This window comes from Oncorhynchus clarkii, chromosome 10 (genome assembly GCF_045791955.1).
Source record: "Oncorhynchus clarkii lewisi isolate Uvic-CL-2024 chromosome 10, UVic_Ocla_1.0, whole genome shotgun sequence".
Taxonomy (NCBI): domain Eukaryota; kingdom Metazoa; phylum Chordata; class Actinopteri; order Salmoniformes; family Salmonidae; genus Oncorhynchus; species Oncorhynchus clarkii.
The window spans coordinates 506022-523712 of NC_092156.1; the positions used below are offsets into that span (position 1 = coordinate 506022).

A 17691-nucleotide genomic window follows, 5' to 3' on the forward strand; every position below is an offset into this window, starting at 1 on the left:
TGTGGTGGTCCTCATGAGAGCATCATAGCGCTTGGTTTTTGCTACTGTACTTGAAGAAACGTGAAAAAGAAATGAAAGAAATGATGGACTGTTGTTTCTCTTTGCTTATTTGAGCTGTTCTTGCGATAATAGGGGGTTATCTTCTGTATACCCCACTACCTTGTCACAACACAACTGATTGGCTCAAACTCATTAAGAAGGAAATCATTTCCACAAATTAACTTTTAACAAGGCACACCTGTTAATTGAAATGCATTCCAGGTGACTAACTCATGAACCTGGTTGAGAGACTGCAAAGCTGTCATCAAGGCAAAGGGAGGCTACTTTGAAGAATCTCAAATATATTTTCATTTGTTTAACAGTTTTTTGTTTACTACATGATTCCATGTGTTATTTCATAGCTTTAATGTCTTCACTACTATTCTAAAATGTAGACAATAGTAAAAAATTAAAGAAAAAAATGCCACAAGAGGTCTCTTCACAGTACCCAAGTCCAGAACAGACTATGGAAGGCGCACAGTACTATATAGAGCCATGACTACATGGAACTCAATTCCACATCAAGTAACTAATGCAGCAGTAAAATTAGATTTAACAAACAGATTAAAAAAAACACCTTATGGAACAGCGGGGACTGTGAAGCAACACAAACATTGGCACAGACACATGCATACACACACACACATGGATTTAGTCATATAGATATGTGGTAGTGGTGGAGTAGGGGCCTGAGGGCACACAGTGTGTTGTGAAATTGATGAATGAATTATAATGTTTTTAAAATTGTAGAAACTGCCCTAATTTTGCTGGACCCCAGGAAAATTCCTTGGCAGCAGCTAATGGGGATCCATAATAAATACAAATACAAAAAAAACCTGCAATGAGTAGGTGTCCAAACTTCTGACTGGTTCTGTAAATGTTTGGAAATTATACTGTTGTATATAGAAATGCTTATTGAAGACATCATGTAGAGCAGTTTACTGTTTTAAACAGTATCTGTTTATACTTCTCCATGTTTCAAGTCACTTCACTGTAGTTAAATGCGGTGATTCGTGCTTTCAGTTATGTGCGAATGCTGCTATCTTTACACGGTTTTTGGTTTGGGTATGTTCAACATCCTCTATGCACTTCCTGAAGAACCGAGAGACAGAGTCAGTATATTCGTCAATGTTATTCCCAGAAACTGCACGGAACATATCCCAGTCCGCATGATCAAAACAGTTGTATAGCATGGATTCCGAATGGTCAGACCAGCATTGGACAGACCTAAACACGGGTGCTTCCCGTTTTAAGTTCTGCCTATAGGCGGGGAGGAGCAGAATGGAGACATGGTCTGATTTGCCAAAGGAGGGCTTAAATCCATCTCAGAATGGTGAATAACAATGATCCAATGTATTATTCACGCGAGTGAGGCAAGAGATGTGTTGGTGGAAATTCTGTAGCATTTTCCTTAACAGTCCGTTGTTAAAGTCCCCGGCTATGATGAATGAATGCGGCCTCTGGATATTTTGTTTCCAATTTCTTCAAAGTCCCATGTAATTCCTTCAGTGCCAGCGCGGTATCGGCTTGTGCGTGTGTGTGCGTGTGTGTGAGGGATCATAAAACATACTCCTCCGCCTTTGCTTTTCCCACAAAACTAATTTACCATGTCCACGCAATGTACCAAGAACCCCGTAAACTGCATAGCTTGATCAAGCATCTCCCCCGATAACCAAGTCTCTGTGAGGCAGATTACGTTACAGTCTCTCTTATCTCTCCGAGCTCACAAAGTTTATTGTCGAGAGACTGTACATTAGCAAGTAATATACTAGGAAGCGGATAGTGGTTTTTCCTTTTCCTTAAATCAGACTAGAACTCCAGCTCGCCTTCCCCTCCTCCAGCAGTGTTTTTTCGTGATGAATGGAACTACTGCAGTCTAGACCGAGGATCCCGCTCTGGAAAGTCATCTCAGATTTGATGTCCAGAGGTGCTTGTCGGTCATAGTAAATAATACTAGTACATTTGTGACCAGATCATTATTTACAAAAATAAACAAAAGACTGCAAAGTCAGCTGGGAGCGAGCGACAGGGCGACCATCGTCAGCGCCATCTTGTTGCAAATTCAGGGCCTTGGGGCTGAAGTCCTCCCTGTGCAATTGGATCCTAGATTTCCTGACAGGACAACACCAGGTAGTGAGGGTAGGCAACAACACTTTCGCCACGTTGATCCTCAACACAGGGACCCCCAGGGGTGTGTGCGCAGACTGCATAGCAACGCACGACACCAACTCAATCAAGAAGTTTGCTGACAACACGACAGTGGTAGGCCTGATTACCAACAACGACAAGACAGCCTACAGGGAGGAGGTTATAGCTCTGGCGGATATGGTGCCAGTAAAATAACTGCTCACTCAACGTCGACCAAATGAAGGAGCTTATCGTGAACTACAGGAAACTAAAGAGGGAGAGAGCCCCCATCCTCATCCTAGATAGGGTCAAAAGCTTCAAGTTCCTCAGCGTGCACATGACTGAGGACCTGAAATGGTCTCGACACAAACATTTTGGTGAAGAAAGCGCAATAGCACTCTACAACCTCAGGCGAGTGAAGAAATTTAGCAAGGCAACCAAGAACCTCACAAACTTCTACAGATGCCCCATTGAGAGCATTCTATCAGGCTGCATCACCGCCTGGTACGGCAACTGATCCGCCCTCAACCACATGGCTCTCCAGAAGGTGGTGCGGACCGCTAAACGCATCACCAGAGCCACGCTGCCTGCCCTCCAGGACATCTACAGCACCTGGTGTCAAAGGAAGGCCAAGAAGAAGATCATCAAGGACCTCAGCCACCCGAGTCACGGACTGTTCACTGGGCAGACGGCGACAGTACAGGTGCATCAGAGCCGGGACCAAGAGACCAAAAAACAGCTTCTATTACCAGGCCAGACTTTTGAACAGCCATCACTAGCGTCTACCAGGTGATGCACACTCACTCACACAAAAGCTAATCACACAAACCTCATACTCACCAACACCTTTGTTGCTTTTATGAATTTTGTCTTGCTGCTTTTTGTTCTATGTTGCTATGTCTGTATGCTACGTCTTGCTTGTCCTATTTTGCTCTGTCTGTATGCTATGTCTTGCTTGTAATTGTTTTTAATAACCTGCCCAGGGACTGCGGTTGAAAATTAGCCGGCTGGCTAAAACCGGCACTTTCACTGAAACGTTGATTAATGTGCACTGTCCCTGTAAAAATAAAATAAACTCAAACTCAAACACACTTATAACCAAAGCTGCTGTCCCATGTTGTAGAGACATTGAACCACTTGTCACTTCCTGTTCCAATTTAAATACCGTATCACCGACATTGCTTATTATAATATTTCTACTACTGCACATTGTATGTTAGTGCCGCTGTTTATACACACCAAATATTTCTTTATAAAGTAGATGGTGGGTGTGTGGCTGGGTGGGTGGGTGCGTGTTACCATTGAAGCGCTGTAGTAGCGCCTCCATCAGAGCAGTGAGAGGTAGAGACAGCAGCGCCAGGACAAACACCACATTGAAGTTCAGGAAACCATTTATAAAGTAGAACGGCCACGGCTCTGTACCTAAACACATAATGCACAACGCAAGCACGCCACACAGTGTTAGATCAATGTTATGATACAAAACACAGTATAAGTCAATCATAAACAGTAAACATGCAGTCATGTTTCATGCAAAAAATTTTAAATAGCCTTGCACAAGTCTTGGCTTGACCCAGAAAGGCTCATATGAGCAGGAGCCCATCTCCTGTTTCTGTAGCGTGAGGCAGCTTGATGTACAAGTATAGCCCCTGAACAGGACGCTAGTATATGATAGACTGGGGGTAAGGCTCTAACTCCTCAAAGGGATTCTTTGGGATTTTGGCAATGAGGCCCTTTATCAACTTCCCCAGAATCAGATGAACTAATAGATACCATTTGTACTCTAGCCTATCTGACTCGAGGGAAGTTGATAAAGGGCCTCATTGTTAATTATGATCCAGAAGTATCCCTTTATTCCTGAGGGCCAGACGCATTGGGTCTCATTTTTACCTTCTTTGGAATGGCTCGGCCCGGGATCGTACTCCCGACATTCCAATCCCAGGGCGGACACTAACCACAAGGCCACTGAGTTGGTAACACTGTCCTTTCAATCCCAAGGCGGACACTAACCACAGGGCCACTGAGTTGGTAACATTGTCCTTTCAATCCCAAGGCGGACACTAACCACAAGGCCACTGAGTTGGTAACATTGTGAAACTTCTAAAGCCACCAGACCTCACATGACATTAGAACATAGAACAACAGATCAATGCAGCTGATTCTGACTCAACTCTTTAATAAATACCACCTGACTTGACTGCTTCAGAAGAGGACCTATCAAGCTAGCTAACTGAATCAGAAGAGAACCTATCAAGCTAGCTAACTGAATCAGAAGAGGACCTATCTAGCTAGCTAACTGAATCAGAAGAGGACCTATCTAGCTAGCTAACTGAATCGGAAGAGGACCTATCTAGCTAGCTAACTGAATCGGAAGAGGACCTATCTAGCTAGCTAACTGAATCGAAAGAGGACCTATCTAGCTAGCTAACTGAATCAGAAGAGGACCTATCTAGCTAGCTAACTGAATCAGAAGAGGACCTATCAAGCTAGCTAACTGAATCAGAAGAGGACCTACACTACCGTTCAAAAGTTTGGGGCAACTTCAAAATGTCCTTGTTTTTGAAAGAAAAGCACATATTTTCTCCATTAAAATATCAAATTGATCAGAAATAGTGTAGATTTAGTTAATGTTGTAAATGACTATTATAGCTGGAAACAGCAGATTTTTTCATGCAATATCTACAGTGCCTTGCGAAAGTATTCGGCCCCCTTGAACTTTGTGACCTTTTGCCACATTTCAGGCTTCAAACATAAAGATATAAAACTGTATTTTTTTGTGAAGAATCAACAACAAGTCGCAAAGTTCAAGGGGGCCGAATACTTTCGCAAGGCACTGTACATAGGCCCATTATCAGCAACCATCACTCCTGTGTTCCAATGGCACGTTGTGTTAGCTAATCCAAGTTAATCATTTAAAAAAAGGCTAATTGATCATTAGAAAACCCTTTTGCAATTATGTTAGCACACCTGAAAACTGTTGTTCTGACTAAAGAAGCAATAAAACTGTCCTTCTTTGGACTAGTTGAGTACCTGGAGCATCAGCATTTGTGGGTTCAATTACAGGCTCAAAATGGCCAGAAACAAATGATTTTTTTTCTGAAACTCACCAGTCTATTCTTGTTCTGAGAAATCAAGGCTATTCCATGGGAGAAATTACCAAGAAACTGAGGATCTCGTACAACGCGGTGTACTACTACTCCCTTCACAGAAGAGCGCAAACTGTCTCTAACCAGAATAGAAAGAGGAGTGGGAGGCCCCGGTGCACAACTGAGCAAGAGGACAAGTACATTAGAGTGTCTAGTTTGAGAAACAGACGCCGCACAAGTCCTCAACTGGCAGCTTCATTAAATAGTACCCGCAAAACACCAGTCTCAATGTCAACAGTGAAGAGGCGACTCCAGGATGCTGGCCTTCTAAGCAGAGTTCCTTTGTCCAGTGTCTGTGTTCTTTTGCCCATCTTAAACTTCTATTTGTATTGACCAGTCTCAGATAAGGCTTTTTCTATTCTGGTTTCCAGCTACAATAGTCATTTACAACATTAACAAAATCTACACTGTATTTCTGATCAATTTGATGTTATTTTAATGGCAATTTTTTTTTGCTTTTATTTGAAAAATAAGGATATTTCTAAGTGACACCCAAACTTTGGAATGGTAGTGTACCTAGCTATCTAACTGCTTCAGAAGAGGACCTACCTAGCTAACTATATCAGAAGAGGACCTAGCTAGCTGCTTCAGAAGAGGACCTACCTAGCTAGCTAACTGCTTCAGAAGAGGACGTACCTAGCTAGCTAATTCCTTCAGAAGAGGACCTAGCTAGCTAGCTAGCTAACTGCATCAGAAGAGGACCTAGCTAGCTAGCTAACTACTTCAGAAGAGGACCTAGCTAGCTAGCTAACTACTTCAGAAGAGGACCTAGCTAGCTAGCTAACTGCTTCAGAAGAGGACCTAGCTAGCTAGCTGCTTCAGAAGAGGACCTAGCTAGCTAGCTGCTTCAGAAGAGGACCTAGCTAGCTAGCTAACAGCATCATAAGAGGACCTAGCTAGCTAGCTAACAGCATCATAAGAGGACCTAGCTAGCTAGCTAACAGCATCAGAAGAGGACCTAGCTAGCTAGCTAGCTAGCTAACTAGCTAGCTAACTAGCTAGCTAACTAGCTAACTGATTCAGAAGAGGACCTACCTAGCTAGCTAACTCCTTCAGATGAGGACCTTGCTAGCTAGTGTGTGTGTGTGTTTACCATAGAGATCTGGGCCATGGGGGGTGAAGACATTATAGAGTAGAATATTGAGGGGAGCAATGACCAGTTTCCCATAGCAACAAGAATCCACCACCATCAGAGGCACCTGGAAAACACACACACCACACACACACACACACACACACACACTTAGTTCTGAGTGCTTCTTCTCCTTACACAGCGATCAACTAAAGATAATGACAAAGTTCTTAACAAACATTCATAACTCAGTGGGTAGTGTGTGTGTGTGTGTGTCACCAGGAACAGCAGCAGAGAGACGGTTGCCCAGGTGATGAAACTATTCCACTTCCTCTTCAGCACAAGCAGGTCGAAGGCAATCGGTAGCCTAGTAACCACATCAACCAATCAGAGGCAGCATGACTATTTTTATTTTATCTTTATTTAACTAGGCAAGTCAGTTAATAACAAATTCTTATTTAGAATGACGGCATACCCTGGTCAAACCCTAACCCTGCCTTAGACCACTGCAACAATCAGTAGACCATACTTAGAACCCCTGACCTCGAACCCAGTCGTATTCAAACTTTTTCAGCAGGGACTCAAATTTCTTCAGAAACATCTGTAAATTTCTAGATCAACAACTAACCTTCAATTTAATACAATTTAATGGCTCCCTCTTAGTTATTTTGCTCCCTAAAACAAAACATAGCCCTGCCCTGGTAGTAAATTATTCTCCACTTGCTGCCAGCTGAAACTTACTATACAGTAGATGTTTTTATATCATACTTCTTTACAATTAACTCTGCACAAGGAACAGCTCTTACCCAAGCAGAGCGGAGAATGGCCAGCCAATGATAGCCCCAGCTGCCACGCCCATCACAGCCAGGAAGGGCGTGTCTTGGAACCATCCAGTCATGGCAACCAGAGTAGAATACATACAGAAGGAAGAAGGCAGGAATGCTGGAGAGAGAGCGAGAGGGACGCAGAGAGAGAGCGAGAGGGACGCAGAGAGAGAGCGCGAGGGATGCAGAGAGAGAGCGCGAGGGACGCAGAGAGAAAGCGAGAGGGACGCAGAGAGAGAGAGCGCGAGGGACGCAGAGAGAGAGAGCGCGAGGGACGCAGAGAAAGAGAGCGCGAGGGACGCAGAGAAAGAGAGCGCGAGGGACGCAGAGAGAGAGAGAGCGAGGGACGCAGAGAGAGAGCGCGAGGGACGCAGAGAGAGAGCGCGAGGGACGCAGAGAGAGAGCGCGAGGGACGCAGAGAGAGAGCGCGAGGGACACAGAGAGAGAGCGCGAGGGCGCGAGGGACGCAGAGTGAGAGCGCGAGGGACGCAGAGAGAGAGCGCGAGGGACGCAGAGAGAGAGCGCGAGGGACGCAGAGAGAGAGCGCGAGGGACGCAGAGAGAGAGCGCGAGGGCGCGAGGGACGCAGAGAGAGAGCGCGAGGGACGCAGAGAGAGAGCGCGAGGGACGCAGAGAGAGAGCGCGAGGGACGCAGAGAGAGAGCGCGAGGGACGCAGAGAGAGAGCGCGAGGGACGCAGAGAGAGAGCGCGAGGGACGCAGAGAGAGAGAGCGCGAGGGACGCAGAGAGAGAGAGCGCGAGGGACGCAGAGAGAGAGCGCGAGGGACGCAGAGAGAGAGAGCGCGAGGGACGCAGAGAGAGAGAGCGCGAGGGACGCAGAGAGAGAGCGCGAGGGACGCAGAGAGAGAGCGCGAGGGACGCAGAGAGAGAGCGCGAGGGACGCAGAGAGAGAGAGCGCGAGGGACGCAGAGAGAGAGCGCGAGGGACGCAGAGAGAGAGCGCGAGGGACGCAGAGAGAGAGCGCGAGGGACGCAGAGAGAGGGACGCAGAGAGAGAGAGAGGGACGCAGAGAGAGAGAGAGGGATGCAGAGAGAGAGAGAGGGATGCAGAGAGAGAGAGAGAGAGACACAGAGAGAGAGGGAGACAGAAAGAGAGGGACACAGAGAGAGAGGGAAACAGAGAGAAACAGAGAGGAGAGAGAGAGAGCAAGAGAAGTGTGAGAGGTCATGAGCAGATGAGCTCTTACATTTTTCAACATGTTTTTACAAAAAGATAGATTTAGAATAAGATAAACTTGGATTTTCTCACAAGGACATATAACCTTCACTCTAAACCAAAACTCCAAACCTTCAACCTGTTTTTGGACAAAATGACATGGAAGGACTATAGTGAATAATCTGTCAAACCATGGCCAGCAAAATAAGCAAAAAATAAACCTGAGAATAGCATCCAACCTGGAACTGAGTGAGTAATATTTAGTATGAAGCTATTTTTAAAGGCAAGAAGAAAAATAAATTACAATTATCTATTTTACTTTACAAGGACTGAGTTAAGTTTAGGCTACAAAGCTTGCTAAAACAGAACAGATGTCTCCAACTTCAATTACACTGATGTGTGAAGTGAGAGGTGCCAAAGCTCCCATCACAGAGTACTACTCTCATTGACATGAATGATAAATTCACCCAGCTGGAGGTAAGGCAGGTGGAGCTGGAACAGCAGATGAACACACTCCAGTCAACACAAAAAAATAGTTCAGCTCAACAACACCCCCTCAACCAGACCCAGAGAGCTGCAGGTGAAGATATCTGCTCTCTGGAATGTGGTGAGACAACATCAACAGAAAAAAGAGCAGGAGAACAAACAACTAGAGAAGGAGGTGAAAACGATGACGTGTGACAGAGAACAACCCATTGGAGAGGTGGCCACCCCCGCAGAGAAGCCAGCAGAACAGCCCATTGGAGAGGTGGCCCCCCCGCAGAGAAGCCAGCAGAACAGCCCATTGGAGAGGTGGCCACCCCCGCAGAGAAGCCAGCAGAACAGCCCACCTCAGACCCTGACCATAGCCTCGACACCACAGCAGAACAGTCCACCCCAGACCCTGACCATAGCCTCGACACCACAGCAGAACAGTCCACCCCAGACCCTGACCATAGCCTCGACACCACAGCAGAACAGTCCACCCCAGACCCTGACTATAGCCTCGACACCACAGCAGAACAGTCCACCCCAGACCCTGACCATAGCCTCGACACCACAGCAGAACAGTCCACCCCAGACCCTGACCATAGCCTCGACACCACAGCAGAACAGTCCACCCCAGACCCTGACCATAGCCTCGACACCACAGCAGAACAGCCCACCCCAGACCCTGACCATAGCCTCGACACCACAGCAGAACAGCCCACCCCAGATCCTGACCATAGCCTCGACACCACAGCAGAACAGTCCACCCCAGACCCTGACCATAGCCTCGACACCACAGCAGAACAGTCCACCCCAGACCCTGACCATAGCCTCGACACCACAGCAGAACAGTCCACCCCAGACCCTGACCATAGCCTCGACACCACAGCAGAACAGTCCACCCCAGACCCTGACTATAGCCTCGACACCACAGCAGAACAGTCCACCCCAGACCCTGACCATAGCCTCGACACCACAGCAGAACAGTCCACCCCAGACCCTGACCATAGCCTCGACACCACAGCAGAACAGTCCACCCCAGACCCTGACCATAGCCTCGACACCACAGCAGAACAGCCCACCCCAGACCCTGACCATAGCCTCGACACCACAGCAGAACAGCCCACCCCAGATCCTGACCATAGCCTCGACACCACAGCAGAACAGTCCACCCCAGACCCTGACCATAGCCTCGACACCACAGCAGAACAGTCCACCCCAGACCCTGACCATAGCCTCGACACCACAGCAGAACAGTCCACCCCAGACCCTGACCATAGCCTCGACACCATAGCAGAACAGCCCACCCCAGACCCTGACCATAGCCTCGACACCACAGCAGAACAGTCCACCCAGACCCTGACCATAGCCTCGACACCACAGCAGAACAGTCCACCCCAGACCCTGACCATAGCCTCGACACCACAGCAGAACAGTCCACCCCAGATCCTGACCATAACCTCGACACCACAGGGGCCCAGGGGGTCCCAACCCCCTCTGAGAACCCCCCCCCCAACACACACACACCCACCCACCCACTGAGGACACACACAAGCCACAGATTGTACTCCTTATGGACTCAAACGGGAAATATATACAAGAAAATAAACTTTTCCCCACACACACTCTGGTGTCCAAACACCCATCACCTAGCCACATAACAATACACATAGGCACAAGGGAGTGATTGAAAAGTGATGGAAAAAGCTGCTTATATTTTCCCCAACGCACAAGTGGTGATCTCTCCACCCTGCTAGAGGTGAAAGAAACACACACCTATTTAGGTGAGGTGCTGGCTAGTGGAGTAGAACACTTGAACAATAAAGGAGAGCCACACACTCTGGGATGCAAAAATATTTATGTCCAACGTTTCAACAGACAAGCTGTCTTCATCTCCACCCTGCTACCATACAGCGGGTAAATGCACGTATTTTCCTGTGACGGTGCCTCAAAACCAAATGTCTACCTGGCCCACCACCCACCGTGGACTAGACGACCAGGTCCACCTATACAAGGCAGCAGTGCCCACCACCCACCCTGGACTTGACGACCAGGTCCACCTATACAAGGCAGCAGTGCCCACCACCCACCCTGGACTTGACGACCAGGTCCACCTATACAAGGCAGCAGTGCCCACCACCCACCCTGGACTAGAAGACCAGGTCCACCTATACAAGGCAGCAGTGCCCACCACCCACCCTGGACTAGACGACCAGGTCCACCTATACAAGGCAGCAGTGCCCACCACCCACCCTGGACTAGACGACCAGGTCCACCTATACAAGGCAGCAGTGCCCACCACCCACCCTGGACTAGACGACCAGGTCCACCTATACAAGGCAGCAGTGCCCACCACCCACCCTGGACTAGACGACCAGGTCCACCTATATAAGGCAGCAGTGCCCACCACCCACCCTGGACTAGACGACCAGGTCCACCTATACAAGGCAGCAGTGCCCACCACCCACCCTGGACTTGACGACCAGGTCCACCTATACAAGGCAGCAGTGCCCACCACCCACCCTGGACTTGACGACCAGGTCCACCTATACAAGGCAGCAGTGCCCACCACCCACCCTGGACTAGACGACCAGGTCCACCTATACAAGGCAGCAGTGCCCACCACCCACCCTGGACTAGACGACCAGGTCCACCTATACAAGGCAGCAGTGCCCACCACCCACCCTGGACTAGACGACCAGGTCCACCTATACAAGGCAGCAGTGCCCACCACCCACCCTGGACTAGACAACCAGGCCCACCTATACAAGGCAGCAGTGCCCACCACCCACCCTGGACTTGACGACCAGGTCCACCTATACAAGGCAGCAGTGCCCACCACCCACCCTGGACTTGACGACCAGGTCCACCTATACAAGGCAGCAGTGCCCACCACCCACCCTGGACTAGACGACCAGGTCCACCTATACAAGGCAGCAGTGCCCACCACCCACCCTGGACTAGACGACCAGGTCCACCTATACAAGGCAGCAGTGCCCACCACCCACCCTGGACTAGACGACCAGGTCCACCTATACAAGGCAGCAGTGCCCACCACCCACCCTGGACTAGACGACCAGGTCCACCTATACAAGGCAGCAGTGCCCACCACCCACCCTGGACTAGACGACCAGGTCCACCTATACAAGGCAGCAGTGCCCACCACCCACCCTGGACTAGACGACCAGGTCCACCTATACAAGGCAGCAGTGCCCACCACCCACCCTGGACTAGACAACCAGGCCCACCTATACAAGGCAGCAGTGCCCACCACCCACCCTGGACTTGACGACCAGGTCCACCTATACAAGGCAGCAGTGCCCACCACCCACCCTGGACTTGACGACCAGGTCCACCTATACAAGGCAGCAGTGCCCACCACCCACCCTGGACTAGACGACCAGGTCCACCTATACAAGGCAGCAGTGCCCACCACCCACCCTGGACTAGACGACCAGGTCCACCTATACAAGGCAGCAGTGCCCACCACCCACCCTGGACTAGACGACCAGGTCCACCTATACAAGGCAGCAGTGCCCACCACCCACCCTGGACTAGACGACCAGGTCCACCTATACAAGGCAGCAGTGCCCACCACCCACCCTGGACTAGACGACCAGGTCCACCTATACAAGGCAGCAGTGCCCACCACCCACCCTGGACTAGACGACCAGGTCCACCTATATAAGGCAGCAGTGCCCACCACCCACCCTGGACTAGACGACCAGGTCCACCTATACAAGGCAGCAGTGCCCACCACCCACCCTGGACTTGACGACCAGGTCCACCTATACAAGGCAGCAGTGCCCACCAACGCCCGGACCCTGAAGGATATCGCCCTCAACCACAGCCCCGTCACCTCACACAGGAGCAACAGATCAATAGACACCCCGCCCAGACCAGCGAGACACTCTCCCAGACCTGCGGGACCCCCCCGGACCCACGCCGAGAGGAACTACATTCCGACCACAGCACCAGCCACATCCACATCCCCCCCCAAGTCGACCATGCCCACACCCCATTTAGGCCCCCTCAGATCAGACCTATGCCCCTCCTGCCCACCCCATGCCCCCCACTCTCACAAAGAGGGCCTCAACATGAAAGTCACACATACACCCAGGCCGTGAGCAGGCAAACAGGCCTTTCCCCCACTCTTACACTAGCCCAAGCCAATCAAATCAAATAAAATTGTATTTGTCACAGACAGAGATACAGGCAGAGAGGGAGAGACAGAGGAGAGGGAGAGAGATGGTGGGAAGATGAGTGAGAGATGGAGAAAGGGAAGGAGGGAGGAAGAGAGATGAAGGGAAGGAGGGAGGAAGAGAGATGGAGGGGAGGGAGGGAGATAGGAGTAGCACCCACCTGCTGAGGAGCAGAACATTCCAGAGCTCAGGAGGAGGAAGGCCAGCATCAGACGGCCCACATGCAGCCCAAACTTCTTACACACCGCCCTGCAACACACACACACCTACCTTACACTAAAGATAAAGATAAAATAAGAGACTGACAGACACACGAGGAGGGACAGATACTGACTTGTAGAAGTAGAGTTCACAGATGCAGCAGGAGAAGGCCAGGACACAGCGCACAAAGTAGAACACCAGCACCTAAAACGAAACATCACAACCTCACAACCACATAAACATCTCAACCTCACAACCACATAAACATCACAACATCACAACATCACAACCTCAACCTCACAGCCACATAAACATCACAACCTCAACTTCACAGCCACATAAACATCACAGCCACATAAATATCACAACCACATAAACATCACAACATCACAACCTCAACCTCACAGCCACATAAACATCACAACCTCAACCTCACAGCCACATGAACATCACAGCCACATAAACATCACAACCACATAAACATCACAACATCACAACCTCAACCTCAACGCCACATAAACATCACACAACCACAACTGTGAGTGTGTGTGTTGCTACCTTGTTGGTCTGTAGGACGTGTGTGTGTGTGTGTGTGTGTGTGTGTGTGTGTGTGTGTGTTTAACTATACTTGAAAACCGGAAGTCCCCACAAGAATAGTAAACAAACAAACAAACATTTGTCTAACTGGGGACATTTTGTCAGTCCCTACGAGATCAAATGCTATATGTAGAGGGCTTAGGGTTAAAGGTTAGAATTAGGTACAGGGTTAGGAGCTAGTTTTAGGAACTAAAGTTTAGGAGCTAGGAGCCTAGGGTTAGGAGCTAGGGTTACTTTTAGGAGCTAGGGTTAGGTATAGGGTTAGCTTTAGGAGCTAGGGTTAGGGGCTAGGATTAGTTTTAGGAGCTAGGGTTAAGGTCAGAATTAAGTATAGATTATAGATTAGTTTTAGGAACTAGGGTTAGGGGCTAGGATTAGGTATAGGGTTAGCTTTAGGAGCTAGGGTTAGGGGCTAGGATTAGTTTTAGGAGCTAGGGTTAGTTTTAGGAGCTAGGGTTAGGTATAGGGTTAGGATCTAGGGTTAGGTATTGGGTTAGTTTTAGGAGCTAAGGTTAGGTATAGGGTTAGCTTTATGAGCTAGGGTTAGGGGCTAGGATTAGTTTTAGAAGCTAGGGTTCATTTTAGAAGCTAGGGTTCATTTTAGAAGCTAGGGTTCATTTTAGAAGCTAGGGTTCGTTTTAGAAGCTATAGTTAGGTATAGGGTTAGGAGCTAGGGTTAGGTTTTCGGTCAGGGTTAAGGGAATGCAAATGAATTGTGTTCCCCACACAAGGTTAGTTATACAATACTGTGTGTGTGTCTGTGTTACCTTGTTGGTCTGTAGGATGTGAGAGTGTAGTGAGGCGGGGAGGGCGTGCAGCCACAGGTAACCGTAGGAACGGATGGCGTTAAGCGGGGAATACTCCCACGTCTGCATCCCATAGCCATACAACAAGAAGTGCATCTAAAGGACAGGAAATTACATTATCAAATTAGTGAGGGAGAGAGAACAAGGTTTTCTACAGGACAAATGTAGGTGGTTCCCTCTACGTTTGATTCCTTGTGTTAGATCACAGTCTCTGAAATGCCTGTAGTGGCACAGTCTTCTAAAAAGATGCAACCACAGTAGTCTATGTAAAAAGCAGAGAACTAAAACAATATAATTCAAAAGCTTCTCAGTTTATCAAAAAAATAAACACGTGAAGAGAAATAGTCACATCTACAGGTTGGGTCCAATTCTGCAAGATGGAATACTGAGAGTAGGTGGACGGCTGAATAAATCTGCTACGACAGAGGAGGCTAAGCACACAGCTATTATGTCTAAGGACCTTTGAGTTGCCAGTATTATTCTTCAGCACATCCACAGAGAAGTTGGAACCTGGGGACGGAACCCCATGCTTGTGAAGCTACTGCATAGGTTTGGGATTCCACAAGCGAACTGCAGTAAGACAAATCCTCTCAGAATGTACTGTATGCAGAAGACTTTATGCTAAAGCTGCAGAGCAGAAAATAGCAGACAATCCTTCACGAACGTCGGAATGGATGACTTCGGACCCTTCGAGGTCAAGAGAGAACGTAGTCTGGTGAAAAGATACGGTGTGGTCTTTACATGCCTGACAATCAGAGCAGTTCCCAATGAAGTTGCTCACTCTCTAGACACTGATTCTTGTATCAATCCTCTGCGTTGCTTCATCTGCAGAAGAGGTTAGGTGAGCATCATGCGATCTGACAATAGGACAAATTTTGTCAGAGCAGAGAGATCGCTGCGTGAGGCCATTGAAGAGGACTGGCCACAGCTCATAGCCTGGTTCCTCTCTAGGTTACTTCCTAGGTTCTGGCCTTTCTAGGGAGTTTTTCCTAGCCACCGTGATTCTACACCTGCATTGCTTGCTGTTTGGGGTTTTAGGCTGGGTTTCTGTACAGCACTTTGAGATATCAGCTGATATCAGTATTATAAATACATTTGATTATTTGATTTGAAGATCTGAACCAGACAAAGATATCATGGGGGAAAGTGATCTGTTTCAGCGTTGCTCCTGGATTTTCCCCAGCAGGAAGGAACTGTTTCTTGCCTTATTCTTTCGTCAGCTGTGCAGGAGCATCCTCACTGGCATCGGAAAAGTGGTGTCGCTGTGCTGTCTTCATAGGTCAGAAACTTGCAGGCTTGATACTAGAGGTCGACCGATTATGATTTTTCAACGCCGATACCGATTATTGGAGGACCAAAAAAAGCCGATACCGATTAAATCAGGCGATAAAAAATAAATAATAATGACAATAAACAATAATACTGAATTAACACTTATTTTAACTTAATATAAAACATCAATAAAATCAATAAAATCAATTTAACCTCAAATAAATAATGAATAATGAAACATGTTCAATTTGGTTTAAATAATGCAAAAACAAAGTGTTGGAGAAGAAAGTAAAAGTGCAATATGTGCCATGTAAGAAAGCTAACGTTTGAGTTCCTTGCTCAGAACATGAGAACATATGAAAGTTGGTGGTTCCTTTTAACATGAGACTTCAATATTCCAGGGTAAGAGGTTTTAGGTTGTAGTTAATGTAGTATTTATAGGACTATTTCTCTCTATACAATTTGTATTTCATATACCTTTGACTATTGGATGTTCTTATAGGCACTTTAGTATTGCCAGTGTAACAGCATAGCTTCCGTCCCCCTCCTCGCTCCTCCCTAGGTTCGAACCAGCAATACAACAGCCACACTCGAAGCATCGTTACCCAACGCTCCACAAAAGCCGCGGCCCTTGCAGCGCAAGGGGAATAACTACTCCAAATCTAAAAGCGAGTGACGTTTGAAACAGTATTAGCGCACACCCAGCTAACTAGCTAGCCATTTCACATTGGTTACACCAGCCATTAGGCTGATAGGCTTGAAGTCATGAACAGCACTGTGCTTGCGAAGAGCTGCTGGCAAAACGCACGAAAATGCTGTTTGAATGAATGATTACGGGCCTGCTGCTGCTCAGTCAGACTGCTCTATCAAATCAGACTTAATTACAACATAATAACACACAGAAATACGAGCCTTTGGTCATTAATATGATCGAATCCGGAAACTATCATTTTGAAAACAAAACGTTTATTATTTCAGTGAAATACGGAACCGTTCGGTATTTTATCTAACGGGTGGCATCCCTAAGTCTAAATATTCTTGTGACATTGCACAACCTTCAATGTATGTCATAATTACGTAAAATTCTGTCAAATTAGTTCACAATGAGCCAGGCAGCCCAAACTGTTGCATATACCCTGACTCTGCGTGCAATGAACGCAAGAGAAATGACAATTTCACCTGGTTAATATTGCCTGCTAAACTGGATTAGTAGTTATAACTAGGGATTATGATTGATTGTTTTTTTTTATAAGATAAGTTTAATGCTATCTAGCAATTTACCTTGGCTTCTACTGCATTCGCGTAACAGGCAGGCTACTCGTGGAGTGCAATGGTTAGAGCGTTGGACTAGTTAACTGTGCGGTGTGCAAGATTGGAACCCTTGAGCTGACAAGGTAAAAATCTGTCGTTCTGCCCCTGAACAAGGCAGTTAACCCACAGTTCCTAGGCCGTCATTGAAAATAAGAATGTGTTCTTAACTGACTTGCCTAGTTAAATAAAGGTATAAAACAATTATTGAAAATAAAAAATAATTAATCGGAAATCGGCGCCCAAAAAATACGATTGTTATGAAAACTTGAAATCGGCCCTAATTAAATCGGCCATTACGATTCCGCTTACATGAATTGTTAGATATTACTGCACTGTTGGAGCTAGAAACACAAGCATTTCCCTTTTCCCGCAATAACATCTGCATGTGATAAATACAAGTTTATTTGATTAATGCTGGAAATCTGCTACAGGTCTGTCAATCATTTCCGCCA

The 17691-nt window shown here is 47.5% G+C and overlaps 1 protein-coding gene across 1 annotated transcript in view; it reads right to left on the reverse strand.

The window, feature by feature from the left end:
* LOC139417900 (ALG9 alpha-1,2-mannosyltransferase) overlaps positions 1-17691 on the reverse strand; it is a 57951-nt gene that overhangs the window by 24681 nt on the left and 15579 nt on the right. The window contains exons 3-9 of the mRNA XM_071166884.1: positions 14618-14752; positions 13387-13457; positions 13213-13301; positions 7191-7326; positions 6664-6751; positions 6406-6511; positions 3466-3588 (exon numbers count right to left, since the gene is read on the reverse strand). Coding sequence (XP_071022985.1) covers positions 3466-3588; positions 6406-6511; positions 6664-6751; positions 7191-7326; positions 13213-13301; positions 13387-13457; positions 14618-14752 — 748 coding nt within the window. The remainder of the gene's footprint in view (positions 1-3465; positions 3589-6405; positions 6512-6663; positions 6752-7190; positions 7327-13212; positions 13302-13386; positions 13458-14617; positions 14753-17691) is intronic.